Source organism: Vigna umbellata, chromosome 9 (genome assembly GCF_029865625.1).
Source record: "Vigna umbellata cultivar VRB3 chromosome 9, Vumbellata_1.0, whole genome shotgun sequence".
Classification (NCBI taxonomy): Eukaryota; Viridiplantae; Streptophyta; class Magnoliopsida; order Fabales; family Fabaceae; genus Vigna; species Vigna umbellata.
In genome coordinates, this window is record NC_142173.1 from 7202537 (window position 1) to 7227392 (window position 24856).

General features: G+C 36.9%; 1 protein-coding gene across 1 annotated transcript; it reads left to right on the plus strand.

Annotated features, from left to right (window-relative positions):
• The first annotated feature begins 3059 nt into the window (after positions 1-3059).
• LOC124831224 (ribosomal protein L11 methyltransferase-like protein) lies at positions 3060-24247 on the plus strand. The gene is given in 8 exon segments (XM_047305142.2): positions 3060-3395; positions 4451-4534; positions 15750-15890; positions 22166-22231; positions 22445-22612; positions 23432-23755; positions 23893-23985; positions 23988-24247. Coding segments are annotated over 8 exon segments (1188 nt in total). The 5' UTR covers positions 3060-3110; the 3' UTR covers positions 24015-24247.
• The last annotated feature ends 609 nt before the right edge of the window (positions 24248-24856 follow it).

Genomic DNA, 24856 nt, shown 5'->3' on the forward strand with positions numbered 1-24856 from the left:
GATTTTCGAAAAACCCTCCCACTCACCTGCATCACTCATCTTCTTCCTCAGAACCTAACCTTTCATTTTCTTCCGCTTCTCTCTAAAAACCTCCAACTTCTCTCTACTGTTACTCATCCATTTCTTCTCCGTTCAACATTCAGAACCGTAGGAACGTTCCCTACGCCGTGAACTTCATTTTGGTCCGAACAACTCCGGATTCTGTAAACGGTAAGTTTTCCAACCCATACGCTCGTTTCTGGAATTCCTGCGAACCCAGATTCAGTTGCATGCAAGGGTATAAGTTGATATCTTCTACGATTCTTTGGTTAGATTTAGTTGAAGAAACTTAAGTGACCGTTGAGTATAGAAGAGCCATAGTTGAACGAGTTAAAGTCATACTCTTAGGACGTACACTGCTATCCAGGTAAGGGAAGCTTATATATTTAATTTATACTTGTATGATTGCATGAAGGCATGATATGGGTTGTTTGTATGAAATATATGTATATGTGCTGTTCTGGATCTGCATGAACGAATCCTGTTGTGCTGTATGAATATATTTTCTGTTGGTTGAAATGCATGTTGAATCGGATTCGTATGAAAGATGTATGACTATAGTATTGTTGAATTTATTAATTTGATGAAATCTGTATAGTATGAGAATTAATCCTGGATATGAAAATTACGAAGTAAGAATCACATGAGAAATAGTGAGTTAACTTAGTTGAAAATCTGGATCTGATAAATTCCCTATGATAAATTACGATCGTCATCGAATGGTCTTACACCGTTCGGTTTCCCTGAAAAAAAAACTTAGAGTTGAATTCTTTCATTTGGGAAGGGTTCGGTTTGAGAACGAGCGTCTTTATTTGAATTACTATGTTTGAGCGTTCGGCTCCACATAGAGTTGTCGTACGCCTTAAATTTAATAATATTGCATTAAGTAGCGTTCGGTCTTATACTGAACGTTCGTCCTAAATATCGTTCGGTCTTATACTGAACGTTCGTCCTAAATATCGTTCGGTCTTATACCGAAGCGTTCGTCCTAAATAGCGCTCGGTCTTATACCAAGCGTTCGTCATGATTGGGGCTCGGTCATCTACCTAGCGTTCGCATTAATGAAGCGTTCGGTCTTAGATTGAACGCTCGTCCTTATAATTGATTTCTTAACGAACGTAAAAAGCGTTCGTCCTAAATGGCTAGTAATTGTATATTGGCGCGTTCGGTCATTGACTGGCAGTCGTCCCATTTTAAACAAAAAGTTCCCAATGTAGTTAAGTATTCTTCTTGATGTATCTTCGTCCAGTAGAGTCAACCTGACCTCTCGGTACTTAAAATATTCTGAAAATGGTCTTATTATTCTGGAGTCGTTCTGATTGTTAATGGGTTCTTCTAAATCTGGTTTTGAACGTTCGTCCTCTTCCTTCAGAAAGTTGAACGTTCGTCTTTTTAAGAGAGTGGAACATAGAATGAAAATGTGGTAAATATGAAAGGTTAAGGTGTTTGAACACTATATTAAATGATTGTACGATATTGGATCTGAACGAGCGTTCCAGGGAGGAACGTACTCATATATGTTAATTATTGGAATTGGTAAAGTATGACTGTGGGCATTGCTAATGCTGGCTTGGTCCATCCTGATATTCCGTGATACTCATCTTCAAGTAGAGGAGAGTAGTTCATGTGTGGGAATGGCAGGAGGTCCTTAGTCCATAAGTTAACATGGGCGACGTAAGAACGGACTAACCTCGAGTGGCAGCTGTTGAGTGTATCCCAGTTACTACACCACTCGGGTGCAAGGACGCCTGTAGCTACACAGATCATACAGTCCGGACGGTCGTCTTATATATATAGATATATTTATAGATGTTACATGATGTTATATGTTAAACTATGTGCTTGAGTGGAATGATATGTTCATTGTATGTGTTGAATTATAAATTAAATTATATAAGCTTACCCTTTCGTTTTCCTTGTGTTGTCCATGGTATGTGTACGTTCGTCTTGTCTTGCAATGATCATCCGTTGTGGATGTGAGCAGAAGGCGAGGCTACTCTGGAGGACGTTATTGAAGAAGAAAACTTAGTTGAAGTGGAAGTGAAAGCGGAGCAGTAGGACGTCCGTATTTTCTTTCTAGTTTAGGACGTCCGTTTTTGGTTTATACGTTCGGTTATTTTATTTTGTAAAACTGTTCGTTATTAGTTTTCACTGATTCAGTTTTGTCTATTGTAATTCTGCACCTTAAGCCATTCGGCTTTTGAACTCTGATTATATAAAAATTGAATTGATTTACTGTTAATTGTAATTAATTCTGATTTATGATAATTACTATATTTTGGAATGTTACAAAGTGCCACACTGTACACGCTAATATAAGGATGGATTTGCGATTGTGTGAGCTCACTGTTTCGGTGGTTGGGAAATGATTTGATTTGTGAGCTATGATTTAAGTGAGAAACATTCACTTATATATGAGATTTGTGAGGAAATACTATTCAGATTATGCACAAAGTCAAAAATAACCTTATTCGGATGCATTTATTTGGCATAAAAAATGAGGGACTAGATTCTGGGTGTAGTGGAAGGCGATGAATGCATTCTGGGTGTAAAGAAAATAATACTTGCACAGCCTTACAAAACTTACAGCCATTTTACTATCTATTTTAAAATAAAATACAATAAAACAAATCTAATCAAAATATTATTATTTAAATGACTAAATGAATTTTAAGTTGGTAAATAATTTAAGTTGTCAATTATAAGTTGTTAAATGGCTATATTTTGTTTGGGGATGTGAAACATAACATCACCATAGTATTTTAAAAAAATGTAATTAATTTTTTTTCCTTAAATTCCCTTTTAATTTTATTTTTATCTTCCCAATTTTAACTTTTTTTTAATTATAAATACAAATTTTAGTTTAGTTTTAATATCATTTCCATTATTTTACATTTTAAATTTAAAATTATATAATTTGTTTTCCAGGAAAATAGGCACATAAATACCAATTTGAAATAAAAGTAAAATGAATTACTCCAAGCAATAGGCGCGTATATTTAGTGCTACTGTTATCAGCAATTTGATGCACTCTTTTAATAGGCGTGAAAGGTTTCCTTTGGGACAAGGAAATGGCAGCATGGCATTTCCTCAAACAGTTAACATGCATAGTCGGTGCTCATTCTCCCACCCTTTCCCGCCGCCTCATACACTACTCATCCGTCGTTCCCTTTCTCTCCATCCATCACAAAAATGTTAGGTACCAATGGCTTCCCCATTTCCGTGTCAATTTTCGTTCCGCAGTTACGAATGCGAAGTTTTCCGCAGCTTCTTCTTCCCCAACTATATGGGACACGTCGTTGACTCCACCGGCTCCTTATACTTCCGTTCTGATTCACTGCCCCAAAGACAGTGCAGTAAGCTTCTTTTTCAGTTTAGTTTGTTCCTTTTCTCTTTCAACACTGTAAGTCATTGTTTGTATAACATCATTGGAATAATAAAATATTTTTTTGAGTTAAAAGTAATTTTAGAAACTCTGCTGTATTGGTTTCTTTAAAAGTTAAATTTTAATTTATGTCTAAGCTAATTTTAGTTTAGATTTAAAGGATCAATTTAGTCCTTAAACATGTAAACCTGTAACTATTTAGTCATTGAGAACCACAAATCTGAGTATTAATCTTTTAACGTGTACAAAGTATGAATTGATTCGTAACCTTTAAAACTTAGGCAAATTGATCCTTAAAATATATGATGTGCCGAAGTGGTTCTTGAACATTGCAATTTAATGACCAATGATCCCACTATTTACGCATGTTAGAATATTAGTTTTATTAAGATTAAATTGTCACTGATTTACACATCACGGACCTAATGACCATTTACTAACTTATGATTGTAATTTGTTTTAATTATCCTTTTTATTTTCTCTATGCTAGAGTCTTTACGAAAATTTTTATTAAATCAGACTTAATCAAGTATTGTTAAACTACATGTCCACTTTATTTATATTTAGAAAATAGATTCAATATATTAAATAGAGAAAATTTGGAATCTTTAGACAATAAAGATATAATATAAGATTAAATAAAAAGGTATGATATAGATATTCCTGATTATAAAGGATTTGCGTTTTATTTCTATAATTATAACTCTCCCTTTCGAGATGGATAGTATAAAAGTTGTATGTGCTCAAGAATTGAGGCAAACGGTATAGGATTTCCCAACAATTCTGGACGTTGATAAGCTGATAAGCTGATAAGATTTATTTATTTTTACTGAATCCCACTAAATTGATATATGAATGACTAATTTGGATTGGACTGGGAAGCTACAATGTATTTGTGGTCTATCAGGAAGGAAGTGTCCACTAGACTTCAATAACATATGTAGGTTAATTTTGAACATAATTTTTCATAAATTTTCTCTTGTCTTGCCAATATGGTTGACCGCCCTTACACTTTGTGCTATCAAGGATATGCTTTCTGAAGCCCTCTTAAGCTTTGGTGCAAGTTCGGTTAGCATGGATCAAGATGATGTATCTCAAAGTACGGATGAGGTAAACTTGCTGATTTTTGTTATAGTGAATTTCTTATTTTAATTTTCTTTCCTTTTAATTTTTGTTGCGTGCTTTAGAGGTATTAAATTTGTTTGTTTTATTTGTTTCATTTCCAACTTAATTGTAATTATGTTTATGATTGTGTTAGGAATCTCACATTATGTATAAAAAAGCTACTTATGTTAGAATAATTGCACCTATGTATCATCATTAAGCCTACCTAAGGGTACTAGTCTTTTTGTGTAGTATCTATAGTAGTACCTAGGTCTACACCTAAGTGTCTAGGGCAGACCCTTAATCTTCCATGTATTTTTGTATCAGAACTTTATTATAAATAGATGAAAGTGAGAGGGAAGCCCTCAAGAAATATATTTTACAGTTTCAATCTCAAGTTGGTTTCAAAGCGGGATCCCACTCTGGTTTCTATCTAGTCTCCTCTGTTGACACTTATAGTTGTTGTTTGCAATTGTTTGACGCCACTTGTCGTTGTCCACCATTGTCCGACACTATTTTACCATTATCTGCAGTTGTCCACTACAGTTTGCCACCATCCAACATCATCAACCTCTGTCCTCTATCGTTTCGACGCCATCTGCCACTGTCCGCCATTGTCTGCCACCGTCCGTTGTCGGCCACCGTCACAGTTTCGTCCGTGACCACCGGATCTGGTTTGTCTCTCTCCGCGATGACCAACCCCGTAAGTGTCGGAGTCCAGTTCTCCTCCACAAGCTGCCACACACATCATCTTTGTGCACCACACACAGGTGTGTGTTGCTCACGCGCGACCTTCTACTTGCAGGACCACCACTGCACCACCTCCATAGCTGTCGTCAGACTCTCCTCTCTCTGTTCTGCCTCGCAGAACTTTGTTTTGATAACGTCCAGAAGCAACCCTTTCGAAAGTCACCTAGAGATTTTCGGTTTTTCTTGGCTGGTTCTTTAACCCTTAATTAGAAATGGCATCTAGAAGTGCCATTTCATTTTTTTGAAGTCCCTCAATCACTTCTGAGAAGTTAAATGATAAAAAATACCTATCTTGGTCTGCTACCATTGAAATGTGGTTTCTTGGCCAAGGTCATTATGATCACCTTGAGCAAGAAGGAAGCCATGTAAGTTGATCAGTGGAAACAAGCAGATTTCCAGTTGTGTGCCCTGTTATGGCAATTAGTGGAACCCATACTTCTTATGTCTCTTAGAGCTTTCAAAACTTGTCACTCCTTTTGGAAGAAATGATAACAATCTCCTTGAGCTAGGTTGGGCCAAAACTTAGAAGATGGTTGCGGAAATGAGTTGGGGGAGGTGGTTTGGTTACACAAATGGTGGTGGTGAGATGGTAACCTCACATCTTTGAGTGATATGGTGAAGATGGTGTGTAGTTTGATGGTTCAAGGAGAGGTTATGTCAGCTCCATGAGGTAGGTGACTAGAAGGGCCTCTAGGATTGTTCTAGTCTTAATCAAGGAAGTGTATGGCTACAATTTGGCAACATAACATTACTTAAATCCAAGATGAAATACAAGGGTGGAGACACCTCAATTTATAGGCCAAGGGTGTCTCCTTCTAACCCTAAAAGCATCTTTGAAAAACTAAAAGCAAAACCTAGCCACCATGCATGCTAATGGCCAAATATTGTCCACCATTAGGAGGGAGACATGTGTCACAAATCCTCTCCAATGCTTGAGGGACATGTGGTTACTACCAAAAAGAAATCCTCTCCACTCCTAAGGTGTCATGTGGCCACTTCTAAAATGCAAATCCTCTCTGATGGAAGCATGACACATGACAAACACTTTCCACTTGGTTTGGATATCTAATTTAAGGAAAATCTTATGCTACTTAGGCCTTAATACAAGCCTTAATCAAACCTACACTACATGGCCGAATATAATTCCTAAATCCTACACTACTTCTTCCATGATGGCCCAAGTGAAGCAAACCTTTATTTCTCCCTCAGATGGTTCTTCTTGGAGGAGCTCTGCCATACTTCTAGTGGTTGAACTCTTAGCTATGAATTTTCCATCATCCCCTCCCTCTTGAAAAGGATTTGACCTCAAATCAAGACGTTATTCTTCCAAATCAACTACAAAAGGGGTTAGATCACAAATATTTAAAGTAGCACTCACATCATACTCATTTGGCAACTTTAACCTATAAGCATTGTTATTAATCCTTTGGAGCACTCTAAAGGGTCCATCACCACAAGAATTGAGTTTGGATCTCCTTTGTTTTGGAAATCATATTTGCTCAAGTGGAGCCAAACCCAATCCCTTTCCTCTTAAACCAACTTTCTCTTCCTTTTTTTGTTGTATTTGGTATACCTCTCGGTTTGTTGTTGAATTTGTGATTTAACTTTTCGTGAATCTTTTTAACAAATTCAGACCTAGATACCCCTTCCTTATGAATGAAATCACTAGAGTAAGGAGAGGTATAAGGTGGGGGTGAGAGGGTTGAAACCATGGTTATTGAACTCGCGAGTTAACTCGTTAACTCGGTCGAGTTTACGAGTTCACACAGTGCTTTCGAGTTAACTCGTAAGCAAACTTGTTTTCAGAGTAGGATCGGTGGAATCGGTGGTAGACTCGCTAAACTCGCTTAAAATCGCGAGTTTGGTTCCGATTTTGCGAGTTTGGGAAGAAATTTTGAAAACACAAAATGACTACGTTTTTAGGACTCACCAGATTAGGTTTTCTAAAAGATTCACTCACTGTTCATCTTCGTTTTCACTGTTCATCTTCGTTCTCGCACTCTCTCCTTTTATCTCGTTGTTCAATCTCGCCCTCCGTCGCGCCGTCCATCTCGACGTTCGAACTCGGCCTCCGTCTCGCCATCGATCTCCTCCTTCGATCTCGGTTTCGTTCCTGCCATTTGCGTCGTCTGTAAGTGCAAACTCTCGGTTGGGTTCATTAAGTTTTAGTGGTTTATAGCACTGACACTGCAACAGATATTTTAAACATTTTATGTTGGGTTTATGGCCTTGACGCTCTGCAACATATATTTTTTTAATAATTTTATGTTAAGTTTATGGCACGGAACTGCAACATATCTATTTTTTAATGATTTTATGTTGGGTTCATTCATAGCACTGCAACATATATTTTAATGATATTTTATTCTACACTACTACAACACATATTTTAAAAATATTTTGTTTTACAAGCAGTGCACCATTTTACAAGCACTATTCCTTTTATTTTTTTCAAAAATAAACACTGTTAATTTTTTTTTCTAATTTATGTTTTACAATATTTCTAGGAGTAATATTTCTATAAAACTATGTATTTAAATTTATATAATTTTGTTATTTCATTTGAATTAGATGTTATTTATATTTTTTTTCAAAAAAGTAAACTCTTACGAGTTTACGATTCGAGTTTACGAGTCGAGTTTACTGGACTCTTATGAGTTTATGTAAACTCTCGAGTTTGACAACCTTGGTTGAAACCATATACAACCTCATCTTGGTGGTCTTGTGCACCACCCTATTGTATGCGAACTCAATGTGTGGGAAATATTCATCCTAAGACTTGTGGTTGCCCTTTTAAAAAGCCCTCAACATGGTTCCTAAAGTCCTATTAACAACTTCGGTTTGACCATCCGTTTGAGGGTGGTTAGAGGTGGAGAAAAGGAGCTTATTTCCAAACCTAGACCAAAGGGTTTTCCAAAAGTGGCTAAGAAATTTGGTGTCTCTATCGGACACGATGGTCTTAGGCAAGCCGTGGAGTTTCACCACATCTCTAAAGAAGAGCTTGGCTATATAACTCGCGTCATCTACGTTGTGGCATGGAATGAAATATGCCATTTTGCTAAACCTATCCACAACCACAAAAATAGAGTCAAATCCCCTTTGAGTTCTTGGAAGACCAAGGATGAAATCCATACTAATGTCTTCCCATGGAGAGGAGGCAATGGGGAGATGAGTGTACAAGCCATGAGGCATAGATTTAGCCTTGGCTTGCAAGCATGTGATGCATTGATGACAAAACCTTTGAACCTCTTTTCTTAGATGGGGCCAATAGAATCTTTCTTGAAGAATATTTAGAGTTTTATCAACTTCAAAGTGATCCATGAGACCTCCCTCATGTGACTCCTTCATGAGGAGTTTTCCATGTGATCCTTGGGGCACACACAATTTCCCTTCTTTAAACAATACTTCGTCCAATGATGAAGTTTCTATACAACACTTGGTCTCTATACAAAGCACTTTGTTGTACTGAGCAAACATTAAATGACATTAAATGCTCAACGTTCAAAAACAACAAAAGTGATAAGAAAAAACATATATGTTGCATGCACAATTGTACTACTCTTTGTAGATAAGTTATTCTACACGAATCCACAAAGCTACAGATCAAATATAAAAAGTGGACGTTAGAGACAAAGGAGATATTCACAGAATGTTCTTCACTTGAAGCCATATCTAAAAAAATGTACAACCTACTTAAAGCAAAGTACTGAAAAAGCATGCATACTCTAACAAGTTGATTTACCCAATGGTTGTTGTACAACGAAGAAAGAGAAAGCACGAATATCAAGGCTAAAAGCTCAGTCTAACGGACAAATATTCATGAAGCCTTTAAATAGAAGAACTTTCGAAAGGAAAATTAAGAGGATAGCTTAAGAGGATAGTCAAGTGAGAAGCTTACAACGAAACATCCATCCTACAAGTACTCAAGAGAGAAGAAAAGAAAGAGCTCAAGAAAAATAATACATCGAGCTGAAGAAAAGAAAAAAGAGAAGAGAAGAGAAGAGCAAAAGAGAAAAGAAATACTCTTAAGCTTCATTGTTGTATTACTTACTGTTATAAGAGAAAAGAGCGAAACACCTGTGAGTGCTTAGGGTGCTTTGTATTTTAATCACATCCTTTCTACAAGAGATATAGTCTGAACAATTTGTAAGCAATCGTTGATTGCAATTCTAAAGAGAATTAAAAACTTACAACTAAACTCAATTTGAGTTAAGGAATTTTAGCAAGGTTGCTAAGTACCAAGAGTGGTTCAAATACTCAAAAGAAATCTCGGCTAGGGTTGCTGAGTACAAGGAGTAGTGCGAATACTAAAAGGAAATCTCGGATAGGCTTGTCGAGTACTAAAACCTTCAGTTCTGCTTTACTTCTAAACACAAGAATCTTCTAAGCTAAACAATCATTTTCATAAAGGAAGTTCTTACAAAACACTGCATGATATGTTCTGAATAGCACGACAAAAACTACTATCGTTTATTCATATTTGTCAAGTCGAGCGTCTAAGCTTTTAAAAGAAAATTTCAGAGCTCGATAATGTGTATCGGAAGGGTTGCGAAAAGTTTTCCATTAACACTATTCAACCTTCCTTCTAGTGTTTTTCAGGTACTTCAAACAACACAAGTATTTGGCTTCCTCAGTTTGCTAACACCATTGCATATTCTGCAAACTATATAGGAAGACATAATGTTGTAATTTGAGATAATATCTTTAGAATCTTCCTAATTAGAGGAAATAGATATATAATCTTTATTTTATTTTACTTTCCTAGTTTCTCTATTTTCCTTTATTTTACTTTTCTAGTTTCCCTATTTCCCTTTTTAGGAGAATTAGATTAGGTTTAATAGCCTATTTTGTCCCCAGTTTTGCTGAATAATGTCAATTCAGTCCATCGTTTTAAAAGTGTGTGAAATTGGTCCTCATTTAGTAAATTTTGCGTCAATATTGTGTCTTCCATTAAATACACACAAACGGTGTTAGCTTTTTTCTCTCTCTTCTGCTCCTCTGAATTGCTCTAAACACAACAGTTTTTTCTATTTGTTAAACACATTTTAAATTTAAAAATCAAATTATTCTCTGATCAATAGGAGTTATTGAATCGTATAGAGTTTTTGTTAGAAAAATATTGTATCTTTCTTAATTTTATATTAAACTTAATTTGACTTTTTAAAAATATTTAATTAAGTTTTAAGTATCACAAATTTAAAATATTTTTAATTTAGTTTTTAATTTTATTAAATGTTTAAAGATTTCTTTGTCTAAAATATTCTGTTATTCAATAACAACTCAATTAAAATGATCAAATTTATAATTTACTTAAAACTTAATTTTAGTCTTTTCAAAATCATAATCATATTTGTTTTTTCTTATAGAGCATAAATATTATTTACTATGAGTAACATTAGATTTGAATATTTAATACTTAACACTATTGTCAACAATAACTTTTTCTTTTCAATATGTAACACAATTCTATAACTCAGTTTTAAAATTAAATGATATGGTTAAGTTAAAACAACCTTAAGTAATTTATTGAAGTATTTAATGGTATATTATTCTAACAAAAATTATTTATATGTGTTTAATGATTTAAGTATAGTTTGCATTTCATATATGAAAAATATAAATAATTTAAATTGATTTTAACATCATGAAATTGTGTTTGACTTAATTTTAAGTCAAATTAATGACCTACCTTAGAGTTATACTGTTTTTAGAGTAAAACTTATATTTAAGCTAGTTCTTACAAATGAGAGCTTAGTATCGTATGAAATATGTTTGGATAAGCATTTTCATTAAATAATACTTCTAAAGGAGAAAATAAAAATAGCTTTTATTAAATAAACCTAGTTTATACATAACCTAAAAGAATTTAAAATAATAAAATCGTTTTGTAAAATATTTTATATAAAAGATAATATTACTCTTTTATCCTACAAGTATTTATAGAAAAGCTTGTTCAAACATATTTATAGTATAATTTTTGTATTTGTTAGTTTAATCAACCTTTATATTTACATAAATAAGTATTTGAATATTTATGGCTACTGTATATATATATTTTTTAATTTTATTCCATGTTAGACAACTGAAAAAGTTTAAGATTTTTACCGTTAATGATTTAATAGTTGAAAAAAATAATATATTTTTCTTATATTTTAGTTTTTAACTTTTTTCATATTTAAAAAAGAAAAATATTTTTTTTTACACCACCAACGGGTTGTCAAAACAACAATACTTATAAAAAGTAGTTTTTCATATTAAACTGATAACAGTATGATGACCAATACAATTTGATTTTTAAATTTAAAATGTATTTAATAAATAGAAAAAGTTGTTGTGTTCAGAGGAATTCAGAGGAGAGAAAGAAAAAGCTAACGCCGTTTGTGCGTATTTAACGGAAGGGATGACGTTGACGCAAAATTTATTAAGTGAGAACCAATTTCAGAAACTTTTAAAATGAGAGACTGAATTGACATTATTCAGAAAAACTGGAGACAAAATAGGCTATTAAACCATTAGATTATTACAAATAGAAAGTATCAGAATGTATTTTTTATGATTGAGAATAATAAATCAATCTTATTTTCCACTTGGTATCAGAGCTTGTCTGATCCGCTTCCGCTGTCTTTACTGTCTGCCGGCGGTCGGTCGCCATGGCCGCTAGCGCCCCCCTAAACTATTACCAAATACAGAGTTTGTTTGAGTATGATCAGAGTGGGATTCGAAAGCATTCCCTTTTGGACCAGTAACTGAAACTAGTGCTTTAGATCTGTTGATGCCCAATCAATTTTGGCACTTTTTGACATTCTTATTGGCTTCCAGTTGAATCAAAGAGACCGAAAGTCTCTTCTTCGAAGAATCCAAGAAAGGCCACTGCCTTCGCTGCTTACTCCGCTGTGCACCGCCGCTATCCGTTGGTGATCATCGTCCGTCGCCGGCCACCGTCGTAGTTTCGACCGGTGACCAGCGAATCTGGATCGTCTCTTCGAGCGCGACCTAACCCTGGTGGTCGCCGTCTCATAATCCTCTGCACGCACCATCACGGGCCTCCTCTCTCCATCAAATCTTGTGTGTGTTTGTCACGTGCCGCTGTCCCGGTGTCGGAATCACACCGCGCTGCTTCCGGTCGACTCGTTGGACCTCCTCCTTTCTGTTCTGACCCTCCATAGCAGCCATTGCTATCATCTTCGTTGTCTCCACAACTACCTCCTTCAAAAACCCAAACCTCGAACCTTAAGCTTTCTCTCGGGTTCGGTTTTTATTTCCCTTTGTTCCGCAAAACCCTAGGTCGTATTTTAGATCTATTTTCGACTCTCCTTTCCGATATTCTTAATTCGTCTTCGATTAGCGATTAAGGATGGTGTTGGACGCTAGCAAGAAGAAGGCTCCTCAGAAGAAGGCCGCTGCCTCTGCCTCTGCCGTCACCGTCACTCTTGTTGCTCACTGCACGCTTCTGCATCGCCGGACCTCCCTCTTGTTTCTTTGTTCTGGTTTGGTGTGTGCGTTCTGGTTTATGCCTCCACCAAATGAACATGACCTTTCCTCCCCCGATCACCAATGGGTTCTCACTTTGTTTCTGTTTCTCAAGCAACAGTGCTTCGTTCCGCTGCTACCACAGTCGACGTAGGGCAGTCAGCTGTTGGCGCAGTCAGTCGCCGTCACCGTAGTCAGTTGTTGCAACCTCTGTAGTTTGTCGCTGTTGCCGCATTTTCTTTTATCAAGAGTTTCCCCTGTTTGTCGTGAGGGAAAATATTTTTCAGCCCCTACGATAATTTTCTTCTTGGGCTAGAGTTTAGCCCCTACTTTTGTGATATAGTGTAAGTATCACCATTTGGGAGTAGTCCAGTAGAGAACTTAGGACCTCCAAAGTGTCTTCGATATTTGGTGTTTTTTTGGTTTCTACCATCACTAATGTGAAAGGCTCTTTTCACCGTCAATGCTTTGTTATAACAGCTCACTGAGAGTTGTTCTTTGAGACTGCCTGCTGAATTGACTCTTTCGAAGTTATGGGATTCAGATTTGTCCCTGTACGGATTGGTTCTCACCAATTCTTCCACCTTCACGTTCTGTCATTGACATGCATATGTCGTTCAGTCGTGAAAGGAAGAAAAGTTTCAGCCGCCGCAGGGTCTCTAGATATTCCCTCAAAATCCCCCAAAATTTGCTTCAATCCTATCTCTTCATTGGGAGTTAAGCCACTCTCTTCTGTCTCCCCCTCCATCACTTCAACTTGGCTCAAGCTCCAAACCAGAGTCATGGTTTCAATCTCTCTGTCCTTTAGGAGTGCCTTTGGAGTAACAACCCTTCTTGTCAAAGTGGGATCCCACTTGATCTCCACCTCTTTCCCTTCCTACTCAATCTTCATGCTAAGTTGCCTCCAATCTACTTTAATTTCTCCTAGGGATGCCAACTAGGTAACTCCTAATATCACATCCGCACCTCCCAACTCAAAGAGATAAAGTTTATCTTTGACTTTTAATCCCTCCAACTCCATCGGAACTCCTATACAGCACCCCCTAGTCATTTTTTTTCTACTCATCACCTAAACATACATTATAAGGGGGTGTATCCGCACTTTTCAGCCCCAACTCCTCTACCAATCTGGTGGAAATAAAGTTGACTCACCCCATTGTTAATCAACACCAATACCTTTCTTCCTTGCAGCCAACCTTGCAGTTTCATTGTTTTAGACTGTCTTAAACCACCTGCAGAGAATATAGATAACTCCATGGTCTTTTGTTCAATTTCGGGACCCTGTTCTACCTCCTCTTCTTTGTCTTCCGCAGCCAAAATCATCACACCTCGCGTCATAATCCTAGCTTGTTCCGCATCTCGGGCTCGTTCCATCGCCATCAACAGATCACGTGGTTCGTGCGGCCTTACCAAGTTTCGCAATCCCTCGTGCAACCCAGCAAAAAAATATCCCAGTAGTTTCTCTTCAGTTACTCCGGTTGCTTGTGCCACGAGTATTTCAAATTCCTGATATACTCGTCGACGCTCCCTCTCTGTCGCACGACCGCCAGCTTCTAAAAAACGGTGCTCCGGTTCAGTCAGCCGAACCTCCTCGTCAGTGCCTCTATAAACAACTTCCAAGTTGGGTGTCTGGTTTTCTTCCGCCAGAAGCGGAACCAGTAGTTAGCGCCTCCCTCCATACATATAAAACCAGCTTCATCTTCTCCTTCTCCGTCACTTCCTGAATGTCGAAGAACTTCTCAGCCTTTGTGATCCAACCTGTGGGGTCAGTACCTTCAAAAGTTGGTAGCTCAACGCGCTTCATCAAACTACATTGTACTTCGCCTCAATCGTTTTCCGATTCATCCTTCGAGCTCTCCGCTGGTTATCGCTCGCGCTCGGCATTGACGGAATCACGACTTCCTTCGGAGCTTCGATCATGGTTCTTGGAGCGTCGTCTTGAGGCTCGTTGGAACGCGAGAGTCATCGCTCGCACCTCCGCCTTTAATTCCTCCATTGTCGACTCCATCGTCACCATTCGTCCTTCCATTCTTCTTCGCTACCGCTCCTCCTCGCTATTCTTCCCTCCAAAACAGATCCGGCAGGTCGGACCAAAGTTGTTAGGTTCCTTTACTCAGGGAACCAAAACAAATCACTTTATTCTCACACAACTCTCAAACAGCAGAATATGATAGTATATGTATGTATTTTATTAACACTGTAATGTATCGAAAGAAGAAAATACATGTAAGTATCCCCCAACGAAGCCTCCCTTCCTCCACTGGAAAATAGGTCCAGTCTCTACCCAAAAGGCAAAAAATATCTGATATCCCCTCTCTCCCCCATTCTGTTTATTATTTATACTCTCTCTCTCTTCTAACAAACTAACCTCCTTTCCCGCCTCTAGTTTTCTCCCCTCTTATTCCTCCTTACATAAACCTTTAATTGTCTAACATAATCTGATATAGAATTTAGGTTCCTTGGATATTCTCTATTATTAGTCATTATTAGGTTTCTCTAAATTATACTTTGGATGTACTTGTGTCATTAAACACACAATTCACAACAATAGAAAAACTCTTTAATCATTATTTCAATGACAATGTCATCAATAATATCCATTGAATAAATGCATCTTGCAGCCAATCGGTGATATAAGACCAACAGCCAATTGGTAATATAAGACCAAGGCGTCAATCTCACTCTTAATTGTGCCAAATTTCTAAACTGCAGTGCTAAATTTGAAAAGTCAGGCTTTGGAGATTGTTTGAGACCATGTATAGATTTGCAAAGATGACGTACATGTCTTGGGAAACTTCCCTTGAGCTACAAACCTATGAGATTGTTCCATGTAGATCTTTTCCTAAAGATTGCCATACCCCAAAAAATATCTTGGTTATACACTAGGTTGTTTATCACATGCTAAGAAATTAAATCTCCAACCGTAATCTTTCTAAAAATTATAAATTCCATTTTGACACTAAGCTGTTGCTCACTCGTATTGATGAAATATTTCCTGCAGATTTGCATTAGTTCAATATTTCCTGAAGTTGAGGATATAAATATCAGCATTTTACATGCAGCTGATTCTATTGGCTTGAAGGAGATACCTAGATATGAAGTTAAAATTTATGAGGAGGATGACTGGATGAAGAGATCTCAGGTCAATCTTTTCTTCTTTTACTTTTTTGTTTTATATAGTCATTTGTTTTTCTTGTCGTGCTACCGAAGAGATCAAATCTAATGCATGTGCAAATTCCATTAAAGATGAAATATATATTTATTGCGTTAATTCCACATCTCTGTTGTCTCCTTAGTAATTCTTCTCCTATAGGTTGAGGTAAGATGCCTTCTTCATAAAAGGATGTCTTTCTTTGTTTCTCACTCTGAAAAGAGTTGAAATTTGTCTTCATATTTTGGTGTTTTCTCAAACAATTATTTGTAGCCATGGCTTACTAAGGGAAAAATCATATAAGTATCCTGTGTAAACGAAACTGGCTTTCCTTGAAAAGTTTTAATCTGTGAGAAGGAAAGGAACTATTGATATAAAGACCTTTTGCTAATTGCTGAATACTAATTATTTGTTTTTTCTCACACCAGCACTGTACTGTTTTCTATCCTTAACATTCTAGTTGAAAATAAGACTTATTTTATTATTCTCAAATCATAAAAATACATTCTCATACCCTCTATTTGTAATAATCTAGTTCTCCTAAAAAGGGAAATAGGTAAACTAGGAAAAATAAAATAAAATAAAAGATTATGTATCTATTTTCTCTAATTAGGAAGATTCTAAAAATATTATCTCAAATTACAACACTCCCCCTCAAGTTGGTAAATGAATATCAATCATTCCCAATTTGCCTACAAGATCTTGAAATCTACCCGGAGGAAGCCCTTTTTTTATAAATATCTGCTATTTGAAGTTCTGTAGAACATGAGTTGTAATCACAAAGCCTCTGTCAAGATTATCTTTGATGAAATGTATGTCAATTTCAATGTGTTTGGTTCTGTTATGCTGTACTGGATTATGGGCTATGCTCATACCAGACTTATTGTCACAGTGTAGTTGCACCGGGTTCTCCACTTTGACTTTAAGATCATCCAAAATGATTTTCATCCAGAGTCCTTCACACATTCTTTGAGGAAGGGCTCGAAATTCAGCTTCTGCACTAGAACGGGATACTCTATCTTGCTTTTTGCTTCTCCATGTTACCAGACTATCTCCAAGAAATACACAATACCCAGAAGTAGATTTTCTGTCAGTAATAGAACATGCATAGTCAGCATCAGTATATATCTTCATAGTCAATGTGTCTTCTCTTTTGAATAATAGCCCCTTTCCTGGACTTGACTTCAAGTATTGGAGAATTTTGTCAACTGCTTGCATGTGTCTCTCTCTTGGATCATGCATAAATTGACTCACTACACTAACTGCATAAGCAATATCTGGTCTTGTGTGTGACAGATAAATCAATTTTCCCACCAATCTCTGATACTGGGCCTTCTCTACAGGAGCACTTTCTTCACTTCCCTACAGTTTTATAGCAGTCAGCCGCCGCTGCAGTCGCTACCGCCTCAGACAGACGCAACTGCGTCAGTTCTTCTTGGGCTAGAGTTTAGCCCGATCTTCTTGTGATACACGGCTAAGTATCACCACTTGGGAGTTGTCCAGCAAAGAATTTTGGACCTCCAACGTATCTTTGCATCTTTGATGTCTTTGTTTCAGCATTGTAGCTTAATATTTTGTTTTGTTTTAGTAGTCCAGCAACTGTGATATTCCACATTTCCGCCGTTCACACTGAGGGGGAGTACGTTTCCAAGACACTGCAAATATATATGGGTGTAGTCCCTGCAGTTTTCTACATTTCAGCTACTACTGTTGATCCCGTCACCCATCCATCATTGATGAGGATTTAGTGTAGTCCCTGCAGTTTTGTAGCTCTTAGCTTTCAGCTACCACTGTTGATCCCGTCACTCATCCATCATTGATTGGGAATCAGTCCTTGCAGTTTGTCATTGTCCACCACTGCTCTCCTTCATCCACTTTTGAAGTTGAAGTTTCACAAGCTGAGAAATAGGATATTTAGCGCATGATCTTCTTTCCTTTCTCAATCCAATGGGTAAATCCTCAGTAATACTTACCACCTCCTCATTGATATCTTCAGGGATCCTCACCTCCGGAGTAGACATTTTGATCCCGTCACTCATCCATCATTGATTGGGAATCAGTCCTTGCAGTTTGTTATTGTCCACCACTGCTCTCCTTCATCCACTTTTGAAGTTGAAGTTTCACAAGCTGCTGTTAGTCCATCTATGTTTGCCTTACACTCTTGAAGACAAATCATCTAGTTCAACCCTGAGTTCATCTATTCCAAGCTTAGTTCATACAATTTGTATGCTCCAGCTTGAGGGGGAGTGTTAGATATATTATATCTTTTATCCTTTAGCTGGTCTGTTATTATTTCTCATTTGTATTTTGGGCTTAGCCCATATTTCTTCTATTATAAATAGAGAACCCTATGTGTGTATTTAACACAAGGGAGATTAATCCAAATATAGTTTTTCACTATATTCAACAAGTCCACTTCAAAATGGGCAGCCCAAGCGAGAATAACTCGAACTGTATTCATCTTTGCCACTGGGGCAAATGTCTCCTCATAACCAATCCCTTATGTTTGGGTATATCCTTTTGCCACCAATCTAGCTTTATATCTTTCTATTGTACCACCTGCCTTATGTTTCACTGTGATTATCCATCTACACCCTACTGCCTTCTTGTCTCTCGGCTTATCAACAATCTCTCAAGTTGAATTTCTTTCTAATGCATTCATCTCTTCTTTCATGGCTTGATTCCAATGTTCAAGTTTCATGGCCTCCTGGATTGAGGTAGGAATTTTTGTGGCATCAATGGCAGCAATAAAACTTCTGTGCTTATCAGAGAGATTGTTAGTGCAAACATACTGAGAAATAGGATATTTAGCACATGATCTTCTTTCCTTTCTCAATCCAATGGGTAAATCCTCAGTAATACTTACGGGTAAATCCTTAGTAATACTTACCACCTCCTCATTGATATCTTCAGGGATCCTCACCTCCGGAGTAGACATTTTGATCCCGTCACTCATCCATCATTGATTGGGAATCAGTCCTTGCAGTTTGTTATTGTCCACCACTACTCTCCTTCATCCACTTTTGAAGTTGAAGTTTCACAAGCTGCTGTTAGTCCATCTATGTTTGCCTTACACTCTTGAAGACAAATCATCTAGTTCAACCCTGAGTTCATCTATTCCAAGCTTAGTTCATACAATTTCTATGCTCCAGCTTGAGGGGGAGTGTTAGATATATTATATCTTTTATCTTTTAGTTGGTTTGTTATTATTTCTCATTTGTATTTTGGGCTTAGCCCATATTTCTTCTATTATAAATACAGAACCCTGTGTGTATTTAACACAAGGGAGATTAATCCAAATATAGTTTTTCACTATATTCAACAAGTCCCATTCAAAATGGGCAGCCCAAGTGAGAATAACTCGAACTGTATTCATCTTTGCCACTGGGGCAAATGTCTCTTCAATCAATCCCATATGTTTGGGTATATCCTTTTGCCACCAATCTAGCTTTATATCTTTCTATTGTACCATCTGCCTTATGTTTCACTGTGAATATCCATCTACACCCTACTGCCTTCTTGTCTCTCGGCTTATCAACAATCTCTCAAGTTGAATTTCTTTCTAATGCATTCATCTCTTCTTTCATGGCTTGATTCCAATGTTCAAGTTTCATGGCCTCCTGGATTGAGGTAGGAATTTTTGTGGCATCAATGGCAGCAATAAACCTTCTGTGCTTATCAGAGAGATTGTTAGTGCAAACATACTGAGAAATAGGATATTTAGCACATGATCTTCTTTCCTTTCTCAATGCAATGGGTAAATCCTCAGTAATACTTACCACCTCCTCATTGATATCTTCAGGGATCCTCACCTCCGGAGTAGACAATTTTTCTTGCTCGAGAGTTGGAGTGGGTTGTTCTCTTCTTTCATATTTTTTGTCAAAAAATTTGTCTTCTTCCTCACTGTGGACTATGGTAGCTTCATTGCTCAAGTCTTGGGCATCCTGCAAAGACAAACATGGTAATGACAAGAAGGAGAGTTCATTCACTTCAAGTGCTTTCTCCCCCTGAAGTGGTGGACTGACATAAAAGGATTGTATTTCATGAAAGGTGACATCCATGGTGATAAAGACGTGACGACTCTGAGGATGATAAGATTTGTACCCTTTTTTATTAGAAGGATACCCAATAAAGACACATTTAAGAGCTCTGGGATCTAATTTACCACGGTTAGGATGATGAGAGTGAACATAAACAACACATCCAAAGACTCGACTAGGTAGACTCGTTAGTAGGGAACAAGAAGGAAGAAAAGACAATAGAGACTCTATAGGACTAATGCCATTTAAGATAGGAGTGGTTAACCTGTTGATGAGATATGTGGCAGTTAACACAGCTTCTCCCCAGTAATTTTTTGGAACAGACATTTGAAAAACAAGAACTCTAGTTATTTCAAGAAGATGACGATTTTTTCTTTCTGCAACCCCATTTTGTTGAGGGGTGTTAACACAAGTTAGTTCCTGAAGAATACCATTATGAGACAAAAAATTGAGAAATTCATGATTCACATATTCAGTACCATTATCAGACCTGATTCTTTTGATATTTTTTCCAAATTGATTTTGCACAAGATGGAAAAAATTAACAAAAATTTGAAAAACTTCGGATTTATTTTTCATAAGGTATGTCCACGTGACACGGGTACAATCGTCAATAAAGGTAACGAACCATTTGGCTCCGAAAATAGAATCTATGACAGGACCCCAAACATCAAAGTGAATTAAATCAAATGGAGAAATACTCTTTTTGTGACTAATAGGATAAGATGCACGATGATGTTTTGACAATTGACAAATATCACATTTAAAAGACTCAACAGACTCTTTGGTAAACAAGTGTGGAAACAAGGACTTGATAAGACTAAATGAAGGATGCCCAAGCCTTTGATGATGTAACCATATTTGAGATTTTGCCCACGTCTCGGATGTAGCTTGTTGACTCGTGATTTTTGTGTTGCTTTGGTCATTAAACACTAAAAAATACAACCCACTCTGCTCCTTAGCAGTTAAAATTGTCTTTCCCGTGACAAGTTCCTGAAAAACACAATAAGTTGGAAAAAATGTTACTGAACAATTTAAATCCTTTGAGTTTTTGCACAGAGATAAGACTATTAGCTAATTGAGGAACATGTAAAACATCCTTTAATACAATAGATGAGTCCATAATTATATTCCCAGAGCCGCATATAGGTATACCCTGACCATTCACAACTGTAATAAGTTGTTCTTTATTTCTTTTACCATATGAGTCAAAGGACACACTGAAAGGTGTCATATGATCAGCTGCACCCGAATCAAGGATCCAAATACCTTGAGACACATGATCAACAGTATTGAGGCAAATCTTACCTTTTATGGACAGAGTACATGATCAAAAGGGCTTACTCATTGATTCATCCATTGCTTTCAAAGGAATAATTTTTACTTCAGACATCCCGTAAAACGCAACCAGGAGTCTCCAAGACGATGACGACGTATGAGTCACACCGAGAAAAAAAGGAGCAGAACTTAAAACTCAGATCTACTCAAATTTAGGCCAAACAGGTCGTCACCAACCCTAAAAACAGACTCAGGAGGCTCTGGCGACTCTTTTGTGGCGGCGACAGTGAGCGGCTCACACCAAGGAAAAAAGAGAAAAACTTAAAACTCAGATCTACTCAAATACAGCCAAAATGAGTCGTCACCTACCCTAGGAATAGACTCAGGGGGCTTCGGCGACCCTGTCTGTGGCGGCAGCGGCGAGTGGGTCTCGCTGGAGGTGGGCGCGTGAGCTACACGCGCTAGCGACGGTGGCGGCGCGTGGCGGCTCCTCTCAAGGAGCGAGTTCCGGCGTTGTGATCACCGGTGTTGGGCACACCTTTCTGCCCTATCAACGACCCCAACCGGCAATGGCGGCAACGGCGGCAGCGGCGGTGCGACTTGTTGCAGCGGAATCGAGTCCCAAGATCAGGAGCTCTGACACCAAATTGAAAATAAGACTTATTTTATTATTCTCAAATCATAAAAAATACATTCTCATATCCTCTATTTGTAATAATCTAGTTCTCTTAAAAAGGGAAATAGGAAAACTAGGAAAAATAAAATAAAATAAAAGATTATGTATCTATTTCCTCTAATTAGGAAGATTCTAAATATATTATCTCAAATTACAACAATTCTTACGTACGGCATGGTGTAAAATGGGAAATGATATTGCTGAAAATTGTCAAATCTATATTTATTATTGAAAATGACTTGGCAAATTCACTTATCTATGGTTATATACAGGAATCACTTCATCCAGTTCAAATTACTGAATGGCTATGGGTGGTGCCTCAGTGGTGTACTCCACCAGTATGACTATCTTAACCTTTCTCTATCCAGGACTCATTATAAACTTAGTATGATTGCTGATTTGCGTTTGGTCTCTCTTGATTTGTTTGTTTTGGTAACTTCTGTCAATATCCTTGTTATATTTTTTGCCTCTTCAAGTTAAATGTTATGAGAGATAGTGAAGCTGAAAATTGAAAAGAAAATTTCTGATAATGAATCCTGGATTTTGCACAGGATATTCAAGCAACAAATATAATTGTCAACCCTGGACTAGCCTTTGGAACAGGGGAACACGCCACTACCAAACTCTGTCTATTACTCTTACACGGTTGTATTAAAGGAGGGGAGCACATTCTGGACTATGGTACGGGAACTGGAATTCTTGCTATTGCAGCTCTTAAGGTAGTCAATTGTTAAACTATACGTAAGAATCAAACTAAAATGAAAAGAACTATTATGGAAAACATGCTGAGGGTCACACCATAATCATTTGTCCATTGCAACTGTGGTTTTCTTCGTTTTGTTTTTTCTTTTCCTTTCACTTGGGCTGTAGTTGTTGACTGCTGCTTCTGTGCGAAACCTTAAACTACACAGGACCAGTCTTAACAAATTGCGAGTTTTCAGCACTATTGGTTGTTTTCTCGTATTTTCATCATAATAAAATGTTTATGCTGTAAATTTTTAGAAACTGCTATATGGCAAATGGAAGGAAGTTACTTAACTTTAAACCCATATAGCATATATGTTCAGATCAGATGTGAATACAGGGACACTATGAGCCTAAATATATGAATTGATTTGGCTTGTGAATGATCTTCCATATTCTCAGCCAATAATATCGTTTTATACTGTGGAAACTTCTTGACGTACAAATTGGGTATCGTTAACTGGAAGTAATATTTGTTTCATAAAATGAGAAATAAAAATGCAATTCTGTATTGCTAAAAGTTATGTGCATCCAGTTATCCACGTATTTTGAATAAGAAAATATGCTTTGATATTTTTCCCATTCTTCCTTTTTAATAACAATACCACCACATCTTTTTCTAGAACTTGTTTGACATATTGTGCATCGATTATCCAACATCTTCATGTAGTATTTTCTTTTTCAGATTTAGAAAATACTGCCAAAATCTGTGTAGCAGCTTTTTGATATTGTTTACGTTTTATATATTATAGTTGACTCTTCAATTCCAACTTTGACATCCTATGGTTTACCAGTTTGGAGCTGCCTTCGCTGTTGGAGTTGATGTAGATTCAGAAGCAATTGCATCAGCGTCTCAAAACGCTTCTCTGAACAACATCAGACCAGACAAAATGCAACTGCACCTGATTACTAACAAAACCTCTTCATCTTGCAAAGATGACTCGACATTTGGAGTTATGGAGAGGGAAAATACTTACGAGATACAAACTTACTGTGCTAAGTTTGATGTGGTTATTGCAAATATACTCTTAAATCCTTTAATGGATCTTGCCGATCAAATTACCTCTTATGCGAAGCCTGGAGCCGTTGTTGGTCTCTCGGGTGTCTTATCTGAGCAGGTAATTTAATTAAAGCATATCTAATTTTTTATTCAAAATGCTTCATTGTGTTTTTTGTTACTTGGGGTTACTATTTGGGGATATTCCTTCTTAATTCCGTTATGCGCCTGAGGTCCTTGCCCTTGTGTTTTATACAGGTTCAGTACATCATAGAAAGATATTCGCCATTCTTAGAAGACATAAAAGTGTCCAAAATGGATGACTGGGCCTGCGTAAGTGGTAGGAAAAGAATATATATGAATGTGAGATGACTCATTAAGTGAACAATTAGGAGGTTTAGTAGTTCCCAGGCAATCCCTTGTGCAGCTTAATGTCACTGTGTAAAAGTTATCATTGTCATATTTGGTTGTTGTAATTCACTTGCCAAGCAGAAAATTATAGTGAAGAGGCACTCCAAAGCATTATTCCCTGCCCTAATTCATGATACCCTTCCTTAGCTTATAAATTTATGATTTTCTTGAGCTTATATTTTTTATATTTTTTGAGATTGTACGTAATAGCCTTCTTCTTTTCTCTTCCTACACTAATTTCTTGTACGTAATACACTACGTAATAGCATTATACTGACACTTATTCATTGCTCCTTAATTGTTTGAAAATAATGTATCGTTTATTGAGGTTGTTGTAAAAGTTAAAAAAGGAGGTATCACATCCACTATGAGGTCATGCATAGGGGATTCCTTCTCATGTGTCATGTGACTTTTTTTTCTGGTTCCTTATTGATCAGAAAACAACAAAGTGATAAGAAAAAACATATTTGTAGATGAGTTATTCTACACGCATTCACAATGTTACAGATCAAATATTAAAAAATAGACGTTAAAGACAAAAAGATATTCACATAATGTTCTTTATTTAAAGAAAAGTTTAAAAAGATCGTACAACCTACTTCAAGCAAAGGACTAAAAAAGCATGTCTACTTTTACAAAGTTGACTTACCCAACGACGATTGTGAAAAGAAGAAAGAGAAAACACAAGTATCAAGGCTGTAAACTATAAGCTTAGTCTAACAAACAAATATTCATGAAGCCTATAAATAGAAGATCTCTCAAGAAAAAAATCACGAGATAGCTTAAGAAAATATCTTAAGAAAGAAGAACT